Source organism: Parasteatoda tepidariorum, chromosome 4 (genome assembly GCF_982258835.1).
Source record: "Parasteatoda tepidariorum strain Cologne lab strain chromosome 4, Ptep-v5.0, whole genome shotgun sequence".
Lineage (NCBI taxonomy): Eukaryota > Metazoa > Arthropoda > Arachnida > Araneae > Theridiidae > Parasteatoda > Parasteatoda tepidariorum.
Genome location: NC_141758.1, coordinates 37,365,976 through 37,382,918, shown reverse-complemented (window position 1 = coordinate 37,382,918; position 16,943 = coordinate 37,365,976). Strand labels below are relative to the sequence as shown.

At 31.5% G+C, this 16,943-nt stretch overlaps 2 protein-coding genes across 2 annotated transcripts; one reads left to right on the top strand and one right to left on the bottom strand.

The window, feature by feature from the left end:
• Positions 1-11,059: 11,059 nt before the first annotated feature.
• On the bottom strand, positions 11,060-13,018 carry LOC139425798 (uncharacterized). Its single transcript, XM_087162144.1, has 2 exons — positions 12,464-13,018; positions 11,060-11,548 (listed from the first exon to the last, which is right to left on the bottom strand). The coding sequence occupies exons 1-2, from the start codon at positions 13,016-13,018 to the stop codon at positions 11,060-11,062; spliced, it is 1,044 nt and encodes a 347-aa protein (XP_087018270.1).
• Positions 13,019-13,711: 693 nt separating this feature from the next.
• On the top strand, positions 13,712-14,074 carry LOC139425797 (uncharacterized). Its single transcript, XM_071181752.1, has one exon. It carries the CDS (start codon positions 13,712-13,714, stop codon positions 14,072-14,074), a length of 363 nt encoding a protein of 120 aa, XP_071037853.1.
• Positions 14,075-16,943: the final 2,869 nt, after the last annotated feature.

Genomic DNA, 16,943 nt, shown 5'->3' with positions numbered 1-16,943 from the left:
TCTTTGAATGCATACCAATGAGTACCAAAATAATCAACATATGAATTTTAAACAACTGGAGTGACCTTTAAAGAGCAAAAAATTGAACTTTTGTACGGATTTCACATTATTTACTGCATTCTTCAAAACTATGCAACTGTAAAATTTGTTCGAAAAGAATCCTTATATTGAATAAATGAATGGTTTGAGAATGACCGGATGCATCAAATTTAGCATAGATGGAAAATGAAGTATGTCAACGAATCAGTGACTAAGGGAATCAGTAAATCGGCATATTAGAGAATTGGATTATCATCAAGTGAGAAAATCAGCGGCAATTGACTCAGTTTATAAGAAAATAATAATGATTTCAATTCTATAGGTTTCTGGTATTTCAATCGGGGTTTCTTTTTGTCACTCATGAGTAGGACTGGGCTATAAATCGATGTATCGAGACATATCGATTTAACGCATATATTGGCAAGACGATACAGCGACTTTCATTCAAGGCGATGCATCAGAAATCTGATTTAAGCCGTCGAGTAAAGACAACGAGCGCGAAACGATATAGCGATATAAGACACGCAAGGATATGAGATAACGATATAGCAATATAAGACTCTTCTCTTACGTTCCGATGTCGACTCGCGCTGTGGAAGACGATGTTCGTTTCGTTATGTTGAAATGGCCTTGATTGGTGAGCTGTAGAATCAGAATCAGAGTTTTGAGAACACATATCGCTATATCGCATGTTCCTTTTCGCACCTCTTAGCTTTTTTTTTCGTTGTCGCGACTTTTCTTGTAGATTATTTTCAGTGGGACTAACTTCGTGATCGCCGATGTTACCTTGTTCTGAAGGCAATCTATTATTGAAAAGAATATATAAAGAAGAGTTTCTTCATTAATTAGATAAGTTTTTTTAAAAAAAAGCTTCTTTTTATTTTTAAATGTGATTATTATCGGCAATCTAATTTAGGCGCCCATAAAGAATTGAATTTGTTAAGTTATTTTTTTACTTTTTTTTAATTTATTAAACACTTTTTGGATGAAACTTCTAATAATTTAATGAGTTTTTATTACTGATTTTAAATTTATAAATCTTGTTGTTTTTATTTTTAGATTAAAACAAAAGAAGTTAGAAGTTAAAACAAAATTTATTTTTGTCATTTGGATTTGGACATAAGTCAATCAACTTTGCTTATCCAAAAAAATTTGAAAGGTTTGCGTATTTTATTCATTTTTTTTAAAATCACTTAGCACTTCGTTTTATTAGAGAGTATAATAACTTTTTAAAAAAAATATTCTTTTCATATTATTTGTTAATTAACTAAACATATTATCGAATATCACAATTTTTTTATTTTTAAGAAATTAAATCTTACTTTGTTTTTCGGTCATTATTTAATTTAATTTAATTATTTATCTGAAATGATAAGGTCCCGCAGTGGACTGATCGTTAAGACACGGTTCCCTGCAGATCACCGAAGTCAAGCATCACTGGCTGCGGTCAGTGTGCGGGTGAGTGATCACTTGGATCAGTCTGCGTAGGGACCGAGGGTGCGCGGTATTGGTCCTCGTTAAACTGTTCTACCGTAAAGTGCTCGACTTCGCGTGCATGTCGTCGAGCTACCGAAGCGGGGGTGCCATCCCATCTGCAGAGGATCAAAATTGTGATGGCATGTCTTCGGATCATCCTCAGGGATGTTTCCCAGACCATCGCCAATAGCCCATTGTGCAGCTCTAGTGTGACGTAAATGAACTATAATAGAACTATAATAACTGAAATGATAATAACTGAAATGATAATAATAAAAAATAGTGTTTTAAAAGCTTTTTTTTCTAAAATTTATTGAGCACTTTGTTTTAAACATACAAATAATTTTTAACGTTTCATTTAGAAATTGAACATTACGATCGAACTTAATAATTATGTAATTATTTATGCATAATAGAACAAGAAAATATTAATTTGTAAAAAACGCTTTAAAAAAGTTTTTAACACTTCTTTTTACGCGTATTATGAATTTCTAAACAAATATTTCAATAAATATTTTAAGTAAGATTTGAACATTGTAGTCAATTTATTTAATATCTTTCTTAAGCAAAACATATTTTTCTTCAAATTTATAAATTGATTTAAATCAATCTGAGTATGAAGTTTTGATAGAAATCTGACTTTCTGTGCCTTACAAGTAAATGAAATTCAAGAATATTATATCGCGATACATCGCTATATCGCGATGCAAAACTGACGATGCATCACGATATATAATTTCTAATATCGCCCAGTCCTACTCATGAGTTTAAAAATTTTTAGACATTAAATTAGAAACAGTTTTAAATAAGTGATACAAAACACAAAATCATACCTTCAGCTTCCCCCCCCCCACATATTACGAGGAGGGACTTCGTTACTAAAAAAAGCAAATTCAAGTTGTGTGAATATGATCTCAAAATTTAAAACTTTTTCACTTATGCGGAAAAAATTATAAAAAATTTTTTGTTTACACTCATTAAAAAAATAAGGTAACTGTTTTTTAATGTTTGTACATTTAACGAAATTATAGAATAAACAATAGAGTTACTCATAATAAATTATAGTTTAACTCTCATAGTAACTTTTAATTTTATTGTGATTAAGCTTCGTACGTTTTATGCTAATACTTTTTAAGCTCATTATTATATTTTATTATTTTATTTTAATTATAAATATTGTATTTTTCATATATGATAATTTGTTAGATAAAAAACATCAAACAAGCTTCAAAATTATTGAAAAAATACTGCTATAAAAGGATGTTGCTCATTACTCTTATTATTAAAATTTATTATTTCATTTTATTTACAATTTTTGTATTTTTCCCATGGGATAGTTCGATAGATTAAAAAATCAACAAGATTTAACTATAGTTAAAAGCACTGTGCTATAAGAATGATATTTGTAACTTTGTATTTAGTGCACGGATTAGTTATTATTATATGTATTAGTTTAGTGCATGCATTAGTAATTGACTGTATGTATTTAAATATTATTTCATTTTCATTAAATATTAAATTAAGTATTTGGACTCACTATTTTTAGTCATTGGACAGCAGCTTTTGCTTACTTCATCGTTTAAGCTCTCACAGCTTTTACTCATTTTGAAAACACAACCTTCTACCACGAAATCCAGTTCCAAAATGATTCTTATAAGGTTTTTTACTTATTGTTAAAATTAGTTTGCAACAATGGACATTTTTACATAAAATATATTTTGTTACTGTTGGCAGTGATTGTTTAATAGCATCTAATAGCTCTCTTGAAACAATGGTGTACACAGGTAAGCAACAATTAAAAAGTAACTCAATATCCTCTGTTAGAGACTGCATTTATTTATATATATATATATATATATATATATATATATATATATATATATATATATATATATATATATATATATATATATATATATATATATATATATATATATATATATATATATATATATATATATATATATATATATATATATATATATACTGAAGAAAGTGGTGAATTACATAAGCTTACGAATTGTTTAGAATTAGTGATGGATAAAAATTCCCTAAATTGAATTTATTAAACCAAGAATCACAATTGATAAACTCACACTTGAAAATATTTATTCGCTGTCCGGAGCAAGTTGGCACCTCTGTGTATATAAATAAAACTATTTTTGCGTGTTTTATATTGCATTAATTTCTCCAAACCATTTTAGTAACGATAATAATATTAAAAAAATTTAAAATTTTCTCGAATTATGTGTTTCTCCTTTCCCATTCATCTTTAACTTTAACTTAAAACCGCATCAATAATCCAAAATAACCGTAACAGATGATTAAGACCAGGGATATATTATTAGCCAGATAGAAATCTAAAATTTTAAACAATTTGAATTTATTATTAATTTCTTAAATTTCAGCAAACAAATTCCGAAGTTCCTGAAACGTAAAATTTTCTCGCACTAGAGCAAAAGAAGAAAACTTATAGACTATACTGTTTTGCAGATGGTTTCAAATAGCTAGAAAAAAATTTATTCGTTCGTAATAATGTATTTTTACATATTGTGAGGTTAAAAAAAAATACAAGTAAAGTTAGATAGTATCAAGCAAAAAGTGATGATGAAATAGTAATGATGGTTTGATTTTAATACAGGACTATTCATAACTGTGTCAGATATTTTAAAACGCTAAATTTGGAAATGAAAAACTGAAATGTATAAAGCCGAAACTAGTCTTGATGTTATTACTGAAGCAGTTACGGGTTTATTTAAAGTTGTTGTTTTTGATATTGTTGTCTTAATTCTATTCTAAAAGAAACGGGTGCAGGCATTGATTTATTTTGTAAGTGTAAACTAACTTCAAACATGTTACTGGTGAATGACCTTTGTTAAATTGCCCTCTGAAGCAAATCCAAATGATTAAATAGTTTCAGAAGTTGAAGTCGAATGTACGTTTTGATTAGGCCGATAACAGATTAAGTAAATTAAAGTAAATGTAAGTTCTAATAGAAGGTATCAACGCAAAATAAATTGGTAAAAGATTACATGTGTGCTGTATAAAGACGATATTATCCGTGTAAGTACAAAAATGGTGAATCAAATTTTTTAAAAAAAAAAGCTCTTGAATTAGCTGGTGAGTTGTGAATTGGGAAAAGAAAAAAACAGAGTTTGAAAACTAATAATTTGAAACCAAAGAATTGTTCAACCAAGGTTAGAAAATAGTTAAATGCCAATTGAAAAATGTTTGTCAGGTGATCATGAAATCAGTAGCTACTGGTACTCATGAAAATAATCCTTTGAGAAACATTAGTGAAACCTAAATTGTCTACAATTTTATCAATTTTCTACCCATTATATTTGTCATAAAAAAATTAATTTCGGCCACTGAGTCGTCACAATTTTCGACTTTACAATCGGATAAACACATATTAAATTAAAAATTTTATATTTGAAATGGTGGTTCTTAAATACGCTAATTTTCTAATTCAGAAAATGTAATTATAATTATCTAAATATATAATTGTTCTAAACAGACGCGCGATTTTATTTTTTGACACTCAAAATATGGGTTTACATAATATGGGTCCTTAAAATATGACTCTAAATAAAGTTAGTAAAAGCGATCTAGGTTGCAGGCACATACATTTTTCTTATATTTCCTTTCTGCTGGAAAACTTTGTATGATTTGAGAAATGTTTTAGTGCAACTGTAATATATTTTTCTCAAAAATAATCTATCGCAAAAATGATTTTAAATTAATAATACCTTTTTTTTATTATTACATTTTAATTTGAGAAAAAATTTAAGAGCAATATTTTTGAATCCCGTTAAATTTCACCAGTTCTTTATACTGTGCAGAAAATTTTATCAAAGTCCGGAGAAAGTAGTATTATAAGAGCAGAATTAAAATAAAGCAGCTATCACTTTATTAAACAACTATTTCATCTTAAGCTGAAATAGTTGTGACAGAAATATATAATGATGTGTAAGATTTGAAACAAGGTAATCCTTCTTTTTATCTCCTAAATATTAATAAATTTTGACACTACTTTTTAGTTAAAACTCTAAATTTACACTGATATCAAATATTTAAGATTTCCAAAAGTCTTTAAAATATTTGCCTTTCAACTCATTTTAATCCAAAGTTTTTGAAATTAAACAAAATAAAATTTTTAATAGCAAAATATTCATCCATTTGAAAAGAAAAATTTTATATTTCTTAGATGGCTACAAATATCCAATACGAAATATATTAGTTTGTATTGTTCGATTTTATTTCTATTTCGGCGACTCGAGACTGAAAGTTTTTTGAAAAAAAAAATGGAAGTAAAATGTGACAGTTTAATGAAAAATGTTATTATGTGACTTTTTTTATTGCTTGAAGAACACAAAATGGGGTTTTCTTTAGATGCATTTGTTCAATGATTTCGACCAAGATTGTTCTCAGATATCAATTGATAAGAGATATCATTGATTTATTTTGTGCTAGTATTGAATCACTTTGCAAGAATAATCAAAATTCAAGCATGTTAACTAGAGAATGGGCTTCTGTTAAATCTTCATCTGAAACAAATCCAACACATAGCTTCGGAAGTTGTAGCCAAATGTAAATATTAGCACGTTTTGATTAGGTTGATTACATATTAAGTAAATTAAAGTAAATGTTTGGCATCAATAGAAAGTATCAACGCAAAATAAAGTGGTAAAAAAGTATATGATAAAGTATATATAATAAAGTATATATAATATAATAAATAATATAATGAAGTATATGTATACATAAAAACTATTCTCGTTGTAAGTACAAAACTGGTAAATTAGATTTTAAAAAAATAACTCTGAAATAACTGGCGAAATGAAAAAAGAAAAAATAATAAATTTGAAAAACAGTAAATTGATACGCTTGAAATGTTCAACCTAGGTTAGAAAATATTAAAATGGTAATTAAAAAATAATGTATGTAAGTGATCATAAAATCAGTAGCTACAGCAAATGTTGATACTAATGCAGATTGGAACTAAATTTATAAACTGAAAACTAAGAATTGTTCAACCTGGGTGAGAAACAGTGAAATGTCAATTGAAAAATAATGTTTGTTAGGGATCATAAAATCATTAATCCACGGCAACTGCTGGCACTAATGCAGACTGGTACTAAATTTGTAAACTGAAACCTAGGAATTGTTCAACCTAGGTTAGAAAATAGTGAAATGGAAATTAAAAAATAATGTATGTTAAGGATCATAAAATCAATAATCTACTGCAACTGCTGGCACTAATGCAGATTGGTACTAAATTTACAAAAAGAAACTTAGGAATTGTTCAACCTAGGTTAGAAAATAGTTAAATGGCAATTAAAAAATAATGTATGTTAAGGATCATAAAATTAATAATCTACTGCAACTGCTGGCACTAATGCAGACTGGTACTAAATATATATATTGAAACCAAAGAACTGTTCAACCCAGGTTGGAAAATAGTGAAATGGCAACTGAAAAATAATGTTTGTTAAAGATCATAAGATCAATAATCTACTGCAACAGGTGGCACTAATGCAGATTGGTACTAAATTTACAAAAAGAAACTTAGGAATTGTTCAACCTAGGTTAGAAAATAGTTAAATGGCAATTAAAAAATAATGTATGTTAAGGATCATAAGATCAATAATCTACTGCAACTGCTGGCACTAATGCAGACTGGTACTAAATATATATATTGAAACCAAAGAACTGTTCAACCCAGGTTGGAAAATAGTGAAATGGCAATTGAAAAATAATGTTTGTTAAAGATCATAAGATCAATAATCTACTGCAACAGGTGGCACTAATGCAGACTGGTACTAAATATATATATTGAAACCAAAGAACTGTTCAACCCAGGTTGGAAAATAGTGAAATGGCAATTGAAAAATAATGTTTGTTAAAGATCATAAGATCAATAATCTACTGCAACAGGTGGCACTAATGCAGACTGGTACTAAATATATATATTGAAACCAAAGAACTGTTCAACCCAGGTTGGAAAATAGTGAAATGGCAATTGAAAAATAATGTTTGTTAGGGGATCACATAAAATCAGTAGCTACTGGTACTAATGAAAATAATCCTTTGAGAAACATTATTAAAGTCGAAATTGTCGACTTTTTTATCAATCTTCTACATATTATGCTTGTCAAAATTAATTCCGGTCATTAACCCGTCTCAATTTTCGACCTTTGCAATCGGGAAATCACATATTAAATTGTAAATGTTATATATGAAATGGTGCTTCTTAAATACGCTAATTTTCTAATTCAGGAAATATAATTATCTCTACTCATATAATTGTTCCAAATAGACAGGCAATTTTACTTTTTGACTCTCAAAATATGTGTTTACTGTCATCCTTAAAATATGAATTTGATGAAAACATTTTACAGAAATACTTTTGCCTCCCGTTAAATTTTTACCAGTTCTTTACTCCCTGTAGGAGAATTTTATCAACAAAAAAAAATGAAGAATTATAACAGCAGAAATAAAATTTGGTCACCTTAAGCAGAAATAGCTGTCTATAATTTATAGCGACACTTATTAACTAAAAACATAAGATGTTTGCAAATTAAGCGAAAAGGGAAAAGGATCATTCTATTTCTTTATGATTGCTATTTCGCTCTTTTAGGTTATTTTTATAGTTTAACATATATATTAATTATATTTATTAAACTCTATTGTCATCCTTAAAATATGAATTTGATGAAAACATTTTACAGAAATACTTTTGCCTCCCGTTAAATTTTTACCAGTTCTTTACTCCCTGTAGGAGAATTTTATCATAAAAAAATGAAGAATTATAACAGCAGAAATAGAATTTGGTCACCTTAAGCAGAAATAGCTGTCTATAATTTATAGTGACACTTATTAACTAAAAACATAAGATGTTTGCAAACTAAACGAAAAGGGAAAAGGATCATTCTATTTCTTTATGATTGCTATTTCGCTTGTTTAGGTTATTTTTATAGTTTAACATATATATTAATTATATTTATTAAACTCTATTGTATTATAGAAAATACCAAACAAACACATAAGTAGTTTAATTTTAAAATTAGTTATATGCATTGTAAAGAAAGAATATCATTTATTTTTGAATATCATTAAACCATTAACTTGAATTTCGTTTTTCTTTTAAATTTTATGAAATAAATATTCAATGAAACACTTTAGCTTACAATTTTAAGTCATCTTTCTAACCTTTACATTTTCTTCTTTCAACAGCATCTTTTACTTCTTCAGTCTTTAAAAACTTTGACTCAAATTCAAAAAATAACCTTCACACACGAAATCCAAACGTAAAATGAACTCAATAATGATTTTTATATATTGTTCAAATTAGCTTGCAACAATGGATACTTTTATAGCTAACAATATTTGTTACTTTTGACTAATTGTTTTACTACGTCTTTTAGCTTTGTTGTAACAGTGGTGTACACAAAAAAAATTTAAAAACCAACTCAATAGCCATTGTTGGGGAGTGAATTTATTTAATTTTTCTAATACACAAGGAGTCATAATTTATATAGATTTGATATTTAACTCGACACAATTAGTATTTTATCAGTGTTTTTGGCAAAATCTGCCCCAAACAGATATTTTTAATATCCCTGTAAACATTTATACAAAAATTCCAAATTAACACTGTAAAGCAGGGGTGTCAAACTCAAAAGCTAACTTGGGCCAAATAAACAATGCTTCACTTTAGGTGGGCCGCAAAAAAAATCAATGTTCATTGAAACAAATATTTTTATTTTGAACAGTACATTGTAATAAACATATATTAAGTTAAATTATTCCTTGATACTTGACATCTCTTCTCTGCTACTATCTTTCCTATTTCGGGAGAAATTTTATTGGCCGAAACTACTTTCAAAATTGACCCAACGTGAGCGTTATTAATACGGTTTCGGACAGGAGATTTATTTCCATTCCTAACAGAAAATAATTGCTCTCATTGATAAGTACTTCCAAACATAGAAATAATTTCATGTGCGAATTTTCGAGTATTTTCAAATCTTGCCGGTAAATATTCGTAAAAATCAGTCACACTCGCTTCTTTTGCCTCCAAAATTGAGTCGTACTGAATCTCAATCATTTCCATTTGCATATAACTGGGTACTGAGTCTATATTTATTGAGAAAATCGAAGGAAACAAACAAAATTTGTCTTCCAAGGAATTAAAATCTTTAAACCTTGTTTCAAATTCGGTTCTAAGATTTGAAATTTTTTCTGCGTATTTTTGATACGATGCAGTATCCCTGGAATGGCAGGTGCCGCAAGCCAATTAGAATTTTACGTTTTCGCGCGTACAATTTAAAATGATCCGTATAGTTTATAAATAAAATATATTCTAATTTTATATGCTAGTTTTCTTTCTAATTCACATTTCTATTTTATTTTCACTTTGCGTCGGATATATTGACTGGGCAGCAAAAATGTTCATCTCGGGCCGCGAGTTTGACACCCCTGCTGTAAAGTATGAAATAAGACAATCGTTTTATTTCATCTCCTAAATCCTAATTTGAGTTATTCTTCTGTTTAACTTCAGGCATGATTTTTAAAATATATATTTATTCCATAATATGTATTTCAAAAGCTCCTCCTTTCCTCTATACTCCTCTCTGGTAAAAAAAATTGACAAGCGGGTCAATGGATTGCCAAGGTTAAACTAAAGGAAAACAAGGCCAGAGGGGACATGTACTTTTTATTTTATATTTTATAACCGTCGTTGAACAGCCGACCCAGTTTTTTGGGTTTACGACTGCTAATGTTCAATTCCATAGCCTTGTAATTTAGAACCCAATCCAGAAGACGAGGGAGCTCCTGGATCGATTATTGGAAGAAATTTGCCTTTGTGGAGGACTTTTTGATGGAGCTAACACGCATTTGCGTTACATGGAGAGAAAGGCCACGAGTGTTGAGTACGGCAAGTAATATACCCTATTTCTTCCACTCCTATATTTTATTTAACCAAATTATTAAAAGAAATACAAAAAATGTTCTACATATTTCTAAACTTAAACTAGAGTTCTATTGTACAAGTTAAAAGTTATTGAAGACATAAGAAAACGCTTTTACCTAATTCTCCACAATACAAAAATTATCTAATTCTTATTTCATAACGTAACAATCCTCCCACCGTTTTGATTGGTGGTTTACTTAACTAATCAAAACTGATTATATTTCTATGAATTAAATGAAAGAAAATTATAAAAATGAAAACTATTGTTCCGAAAGTCCAAGTTTCAGTTCAAAAATTTAATTGGCACTTTAATTAGTCTTCCACTTCTCGTTCTTGCCGTACTCAACACTCGTGTTCTTCCTCTACCTGAAAGTCATTCTCTGGTTTATTCTTACATGCTTCATTATTTATTAGATTAGGTTCAGCTGGTGAGTAAATTTCGAGTGGGAAAATCTTCTGCGCAGGCCTGACCAGTTCACAGGATGGAGTTTTAAGGCGAACCACTCGTACTAGCCCATCTTTAACAGGAAAAACATCAATTATTTTAGCCATTGGACATAAAGTTCATTTTTTAGCGTCAGTTTCGATTAAAACAATATCTCCTACTTTCAAAGGTTCTGCCGGTTTACTCTTTGATGGTCGTTGTGATAATTGCCCAAGATATTCACTTCTAAATCTTTCTCTTAAAACAATGCGCAAATTTTGCTGGTACCTTAATTTTTTATTCAAATTTGCTTGATCAAGTTGATCTAAATCTAGCACTCCGACATCATCTATTTCTTTCGAAAACATAGCTGGCGTCAATGGAATGAGTTCATCCCCTTGTTCCGAGATATAAGTGAGAGGTCTAGAATTTATTGTTGTCTCACAATCACAAAGGAAGCTCATCATTTCTTCATAATTTAAAACTGATTGGCCTAAAACTCTACGAAGAAGTTTTTTTAACCATTTGCACCATTCTTTCCCGAAATCCTCCCCACCATGGGGAAGCAGGAGGATTAAAGTTCCATTGAATCCTATCCATAGATGCTTCAATTTCGACCATTTTCCAATCTAACGATTTAAATAGGTTGTTAGCTCCTGTAAAATTGGTGCCATTATCGCTATAAATAACTTTTGGTCTTCCTCTTCTGGCTATAAATCGTCGTAAACCAAGCAAAAAACTTTGTGTTGATTGAGAAGTTATTAATTCCAAATGGATGGCTCTGTAGACAGCACATGTAAATATAATTATCCATGCTTTGCATTTTTCTCTAACAGGGGAAACTAGGGAAGTGTGACTCGCCAATTTTGAAATAAACTAGTGGGATGTATGCTTTATGAAGAATAAATTTAGGGGGAAACATTCGTTTCGGCCCATAGAAGGTCCTGTGAGAGATAAAAAAATAATTCAATATATAGAATAATCGGTATTTTATTACTTCAATGCAGACTATTAGTTATTGTAATTGTCTCATACTCCAATTAATTTTGTGGTACTTTCACGTACTATATAATGCATATTTATTGTCAAAATTGATTTCGAAAATTTTATACATCTGTAGTTTTTCAGAAAAACCTGTTAGGTTAATTTTAAAAAAAAAATTGACATCAAATTTTTTAAATTTTTTTCTCAAAAAACTTTCCAAATTAATTGGAGTATGTAATTGCAAATCAATTAATTAATTAAAAATTAATTGATAATTAATTAATAATTAATACTTAATTAATACTTAATTAATTTTCTGATTTATTTATTAATTGGAAAATTAATTAATTATCCAATTAATTACAAATTAATTGGATTATGAGACAATAACTAATAGTCTGCATTGAAGTAATAAAATACCGATTATTATTTTTCTACATATTGAATTATTTTTTATCCCTCATAGAACCTTCTATGGGCCGGAAAGAATGTTGCCCCCTAAAATTATTCCTCATAAGGCATACATCCCACTAATTTATTTCAAAATTGGCGAGTCACACTTCCCTAGTTTCCCTTGTAAGCATCAAATGTCCCGCCAAATCTAATCCTGTTATTTCAAGCACTAATGCATCTTTGATTCTGTTTTCAGGTAACACTCCTGGATTGCATTTGATCCTCGTAGTTTGGTGTCTTTTACATCTCACGCAACGAGCTAAAACTTTGCGAATCGTCTTACGAGATCTTATAATCCAGAATCGTTCTCTTAATTTCGACATCAATATCTGAATCCCCGCATGGCACATACTTTTGTGCATGTAAAAAATAATTAATTCCACAAGTTTATGTGTGCTTGGAAGCAGTATAGGACTGATAAAGCTTTCAAGATCTTCTCTTTCAGTTAACTTGGTGCTCACTCTTAAGATACCTTCTTCGTCTTTAAAGACGCATAATGATTTTAACCTTGCGATATCTTCGTCATTAAATGACTTTTGCTGAATCTGCTTCATTAATACTTTTTCAACCTCATTCCATTCGTACAACTTCAGCTCACCAATCTCTCGTTCGGTTCTTGTCTTTTGAGCATTTTTAAGGAATCTTAGAATCCATGCCGTCATTCTTAAGATTTTTATGCAACTCGAAAAATATGCTAGTGTAGAGGCTGTTGGTTGCGACAGCTGAGATAGCATGAAAAGCCGAGGTAGAAGGATCGAGGATTGGATCGAGGACCGAAGATAAGAGGGCGAATCGGAATAGTTCCTGCGCGGATGAATACCGGCGGAGGAGCACAACCGGCGGCCAAGGCAAGCAGTGAAGAGGCTGATGTCCAGTACTTAAGGAGATGACAGTTTGCCTTTAAAAAGGGTTGTTGTGCAGCGTCCGAGAACCTCGTACCGATATTCCGTTTCTACCCGGTGACGCCCACCTGCAGTATGAGATGTTTACAATCGAAAGTTTAAGTTTTAATTGTTCTTTTAATAACAACTTTTAAATGTTTTTTTAATGAATAACCTGTTAATTGGAGTTTGTGAAGTTTCTTGATGGGTTGTAATCTTTTACTATTAAAGATGATGTTTCATTGCCATATTGTTTCATTTGACGTCTTACATTCTCATCACCGAAACATATACATTTGGTGACCTGTGAACGAATACGTAAATTTCTGTTTCTGCAAACTGCATTTGGGAAATTCTACTAGTTGATGGATTACGGACAAATGCTGGCACGTTTCAAGTTTTAAAATTTTTGGCAAGCCGTGAGTACAAATTGCTTCTATTGTTGAACTTAAACATTTCGTATTAATGCAAAAAATGCCCGAATCTACGGAAACTGCTGATCAACAAATTGCTCGTGTCACTGTAAAGCCACCACCTTTTTGGAGAGCTAATCCAGAATTGTGGTTCAGACAAATTGAAAGTCAGTTCGCTCTTGCTGGAGTAACTACAGAGTCAACGAAATTTCACCATGTAGTTTCTGCTCGACAACCGGGGGAACTGGCGATTATAAGCGATATTGTTATCAGTCCACCTGTGGATGAGCCTTTCACCGCACTTAAAAAAAGATTGTGCGCTCAATATGCTGAATTTGAAGCTCAACGCTTAAGGGATTTGATTTCGGGGATGCAACTTGGCGACCGCCGTCCTTCAAGACTGCTTCTGAAAATGCGGAATTAAGCCGGAGCGAGAATTAACGATGAACTTCTTAAATCTTTATTTTTGCACAAGTTGCCTACTAATGTTCAACAGATTTTGGCGATTTCCAACGATAACCTGGACAAACTGGCAGAGATGGCGGATGGTATCATGGCTACAACAACTAACGCACAGTCAGTCAGCGTAGTTGCTGCCTCGACGGATCAGACGGATTTACGGTCCTTATTGACAGAGATCACTGCTCGTCTCTCACGGTTGGAAGCCCGTACAAGTGACCGGTCAAGAAGTACTAGTCAGAAACGCTCTACTAGCCGAAGCCGACAGTCTGCAAATTCACAGTATTGCTGGTATCATAAAATATTCAAGCAACGACCTCCATGTTCGTTCCAACCGGAAAACTGCTGAGGCCGTCATCCAGTCAAAAGGGGGAAGGCGAAGCGATGATTCAGCGGCTTTATCTGACGGACAAGTCTACATCCTCACGTTATCTCATCCATACGGGAGCTGACGTCTCTGTGATACCTCGTGCTGCCTATGCATCTAGTGACCATTCTTCACAGATGAAATTGTTCGCGGCAAACGGTACGACCATTCCAACGTTTGGCCAACGCCTGTTGAAATTAAACCTCGGACTCAGAAGAGAGTTCAGCTGGCCTTTTATCATCACTGCCGTGCCTCATCCAATTATCGGAGCTGATTTCTTACGCAATTTTGGTTTATTAGTAGGCGTCAAAAATGCTGCAGTAATTGATCCTTTGACTAAGTTGCAAACAAGAGGTACCCGGTATGCTGGGAATGCTTCAACGGTAAAGGTAATTTCAGAGAACTCTAAATTCCACAATTTGTTGTCAGAATTTCCTGCTCTGATTAGGTCAGGCGTCACGCCAAGAAAAGTGAAGCTTGGAGTAGAACATTAAATACAGACAAAAGGACCGCCTATTTTTTCTATACCTCGACGTTTGTCGCCAGATAAGTTGAAAGCTGCAAAACAAGAGTTTGAATTTCTGGTAGCATCAGGGGTTTGTCAGCCTTCCAAAAGCTGTTGGGCAAGTCCGCTACACATGGTTCTAAAAAAGAATGGCGACTGGCGACCGTGTGGTGATTTTCGTCTTCTTAATGGTGTGACAGTGCCAGATAGGTACCCTGTTTCCCACATGCAAGACTGTTTTCAGGTTTTGGAAGGTAAAAGGATATTTTCTACCTTGGACCTGGAAAAACCGTATTATCAGACAAGTCTTAGGTGTGTTTGAATTTTGTGTACCTTATTTTGATGACGTATTAGTAGCTTCGAAGAACGAAGAAGAACATTTGATGCATTTAAAAAGAGTTTTTCAACGTTTTGCTCAATATGGTGTAACACTCAACGTAAGCAAATGTGTCTTGGGACAGTCTTCAGTAGAATTCCTAGGGAATTGTGTAACGGAAAAGGGTATTACTCCGCTTCCTGATAAAATTTCTGCAATCGCTAATTTTCCTCAGCCAGTTACAATTAGAGAGATGCGTCGATTTCTTGCGGTCTTGAATTTGTATAGAAGATTCATACCGAGAGCTGCCCACACTCAAGCAATTTTGAACGAATATTTAAAAGGTGCTAAGAAAAATGATAAAAGCGCGATCAAGTGGTCGGAGGAAGCAGTTGCAGCCTTTGAGAAGAGCAAGAAAGAATTGGCGAATTCAACCACGCTGTACCATCCTCTCATGAATGCACAGTTGGTGATGGTGGTAGACGCTTCAGATACGGCGATGGGCGCTGCTTTGCATCAGCGGATAGAGAAAGAGTGGCAACCACTTGGTTTTTATTCAAAGAAGTTTGCACCATCTCAAAGAAAGTACAGTGCTTACGACAGATACTTTCAATACTTTCAAATACTTTCGGCACATGGTTGAGGGTCGGCCGTTTACTATCTACACTGACCACAAGCCGCTTATATATGCCTTTAAACAAAAGGAAGATAAGTGTTCGCCAAGACAATCACGTCATTTGGATTTTATTGCCCAATTCATTACGGATATTCAGCACGTGAAGGGAATAGATAACATGGTTGCGGAGTCCTAGAAAGTGAAGATCCTATCATTACATCAAAAGTTATTCAGGGTGGCCAGTTATTATTTTTATTTGTTTATTTATTTTTTTCAAGGAATGATAATTAGAAAATTCAGTTTTTCTCAGTTTCTAAGTGTATTTTTAAATTATTAATTATAGAAAAAATTTTGTTGCATTAACTTTTTTAACTTTTCATTCCTACATTTTTCTAATATCTATTAACATTTACTATTTTAAGTAAATGTTATGAAATTGTTTTTGTGAGAATTATGTTTCCTTTTAATTTTTAAACAAGAAATAGGGATTGCAAAATAATACGAAATCTGATGCAATTTTAACTATCACAAAATAAATTTTTAATAAAAGAGTAGCATGAATAAAATTACTCTAGTCTAGTAATTACTCTAGTCTAGTAATTATCCAGTAATTATCTTATTAATTACTTAGTCTAGTGATATGATCGCGTTACCCACAGTGCCCAAAACGCGAACAAGTTTTTATAGATTAAATTCGTTTTTCAACCGGAAGATAATGAAAAAATCAGATCAATCATAATGTACTTTATTTATTATTATTTAACAGTGTAATTCCTTGATATGATATTCCCTTAGAATATAAAAGAATAACATTTTTACTATGTGTAATAAATAATGTGCCATTTTTTAATATTTTTCTGCACTTAGTGCAATCCAGAATTTCAAGTCCGGTGTTAGGTTTTTAAAAGTTATTCTTCTTCTTCTCATTGACACGACAGCCCAGGATGGGCATTGGCCTTCTCAACAAGCCCATGCCAAGATATTCTTCCTTTAGCCAAGGTTCTCCAGTTTATTATCTTTAAAACTTGTA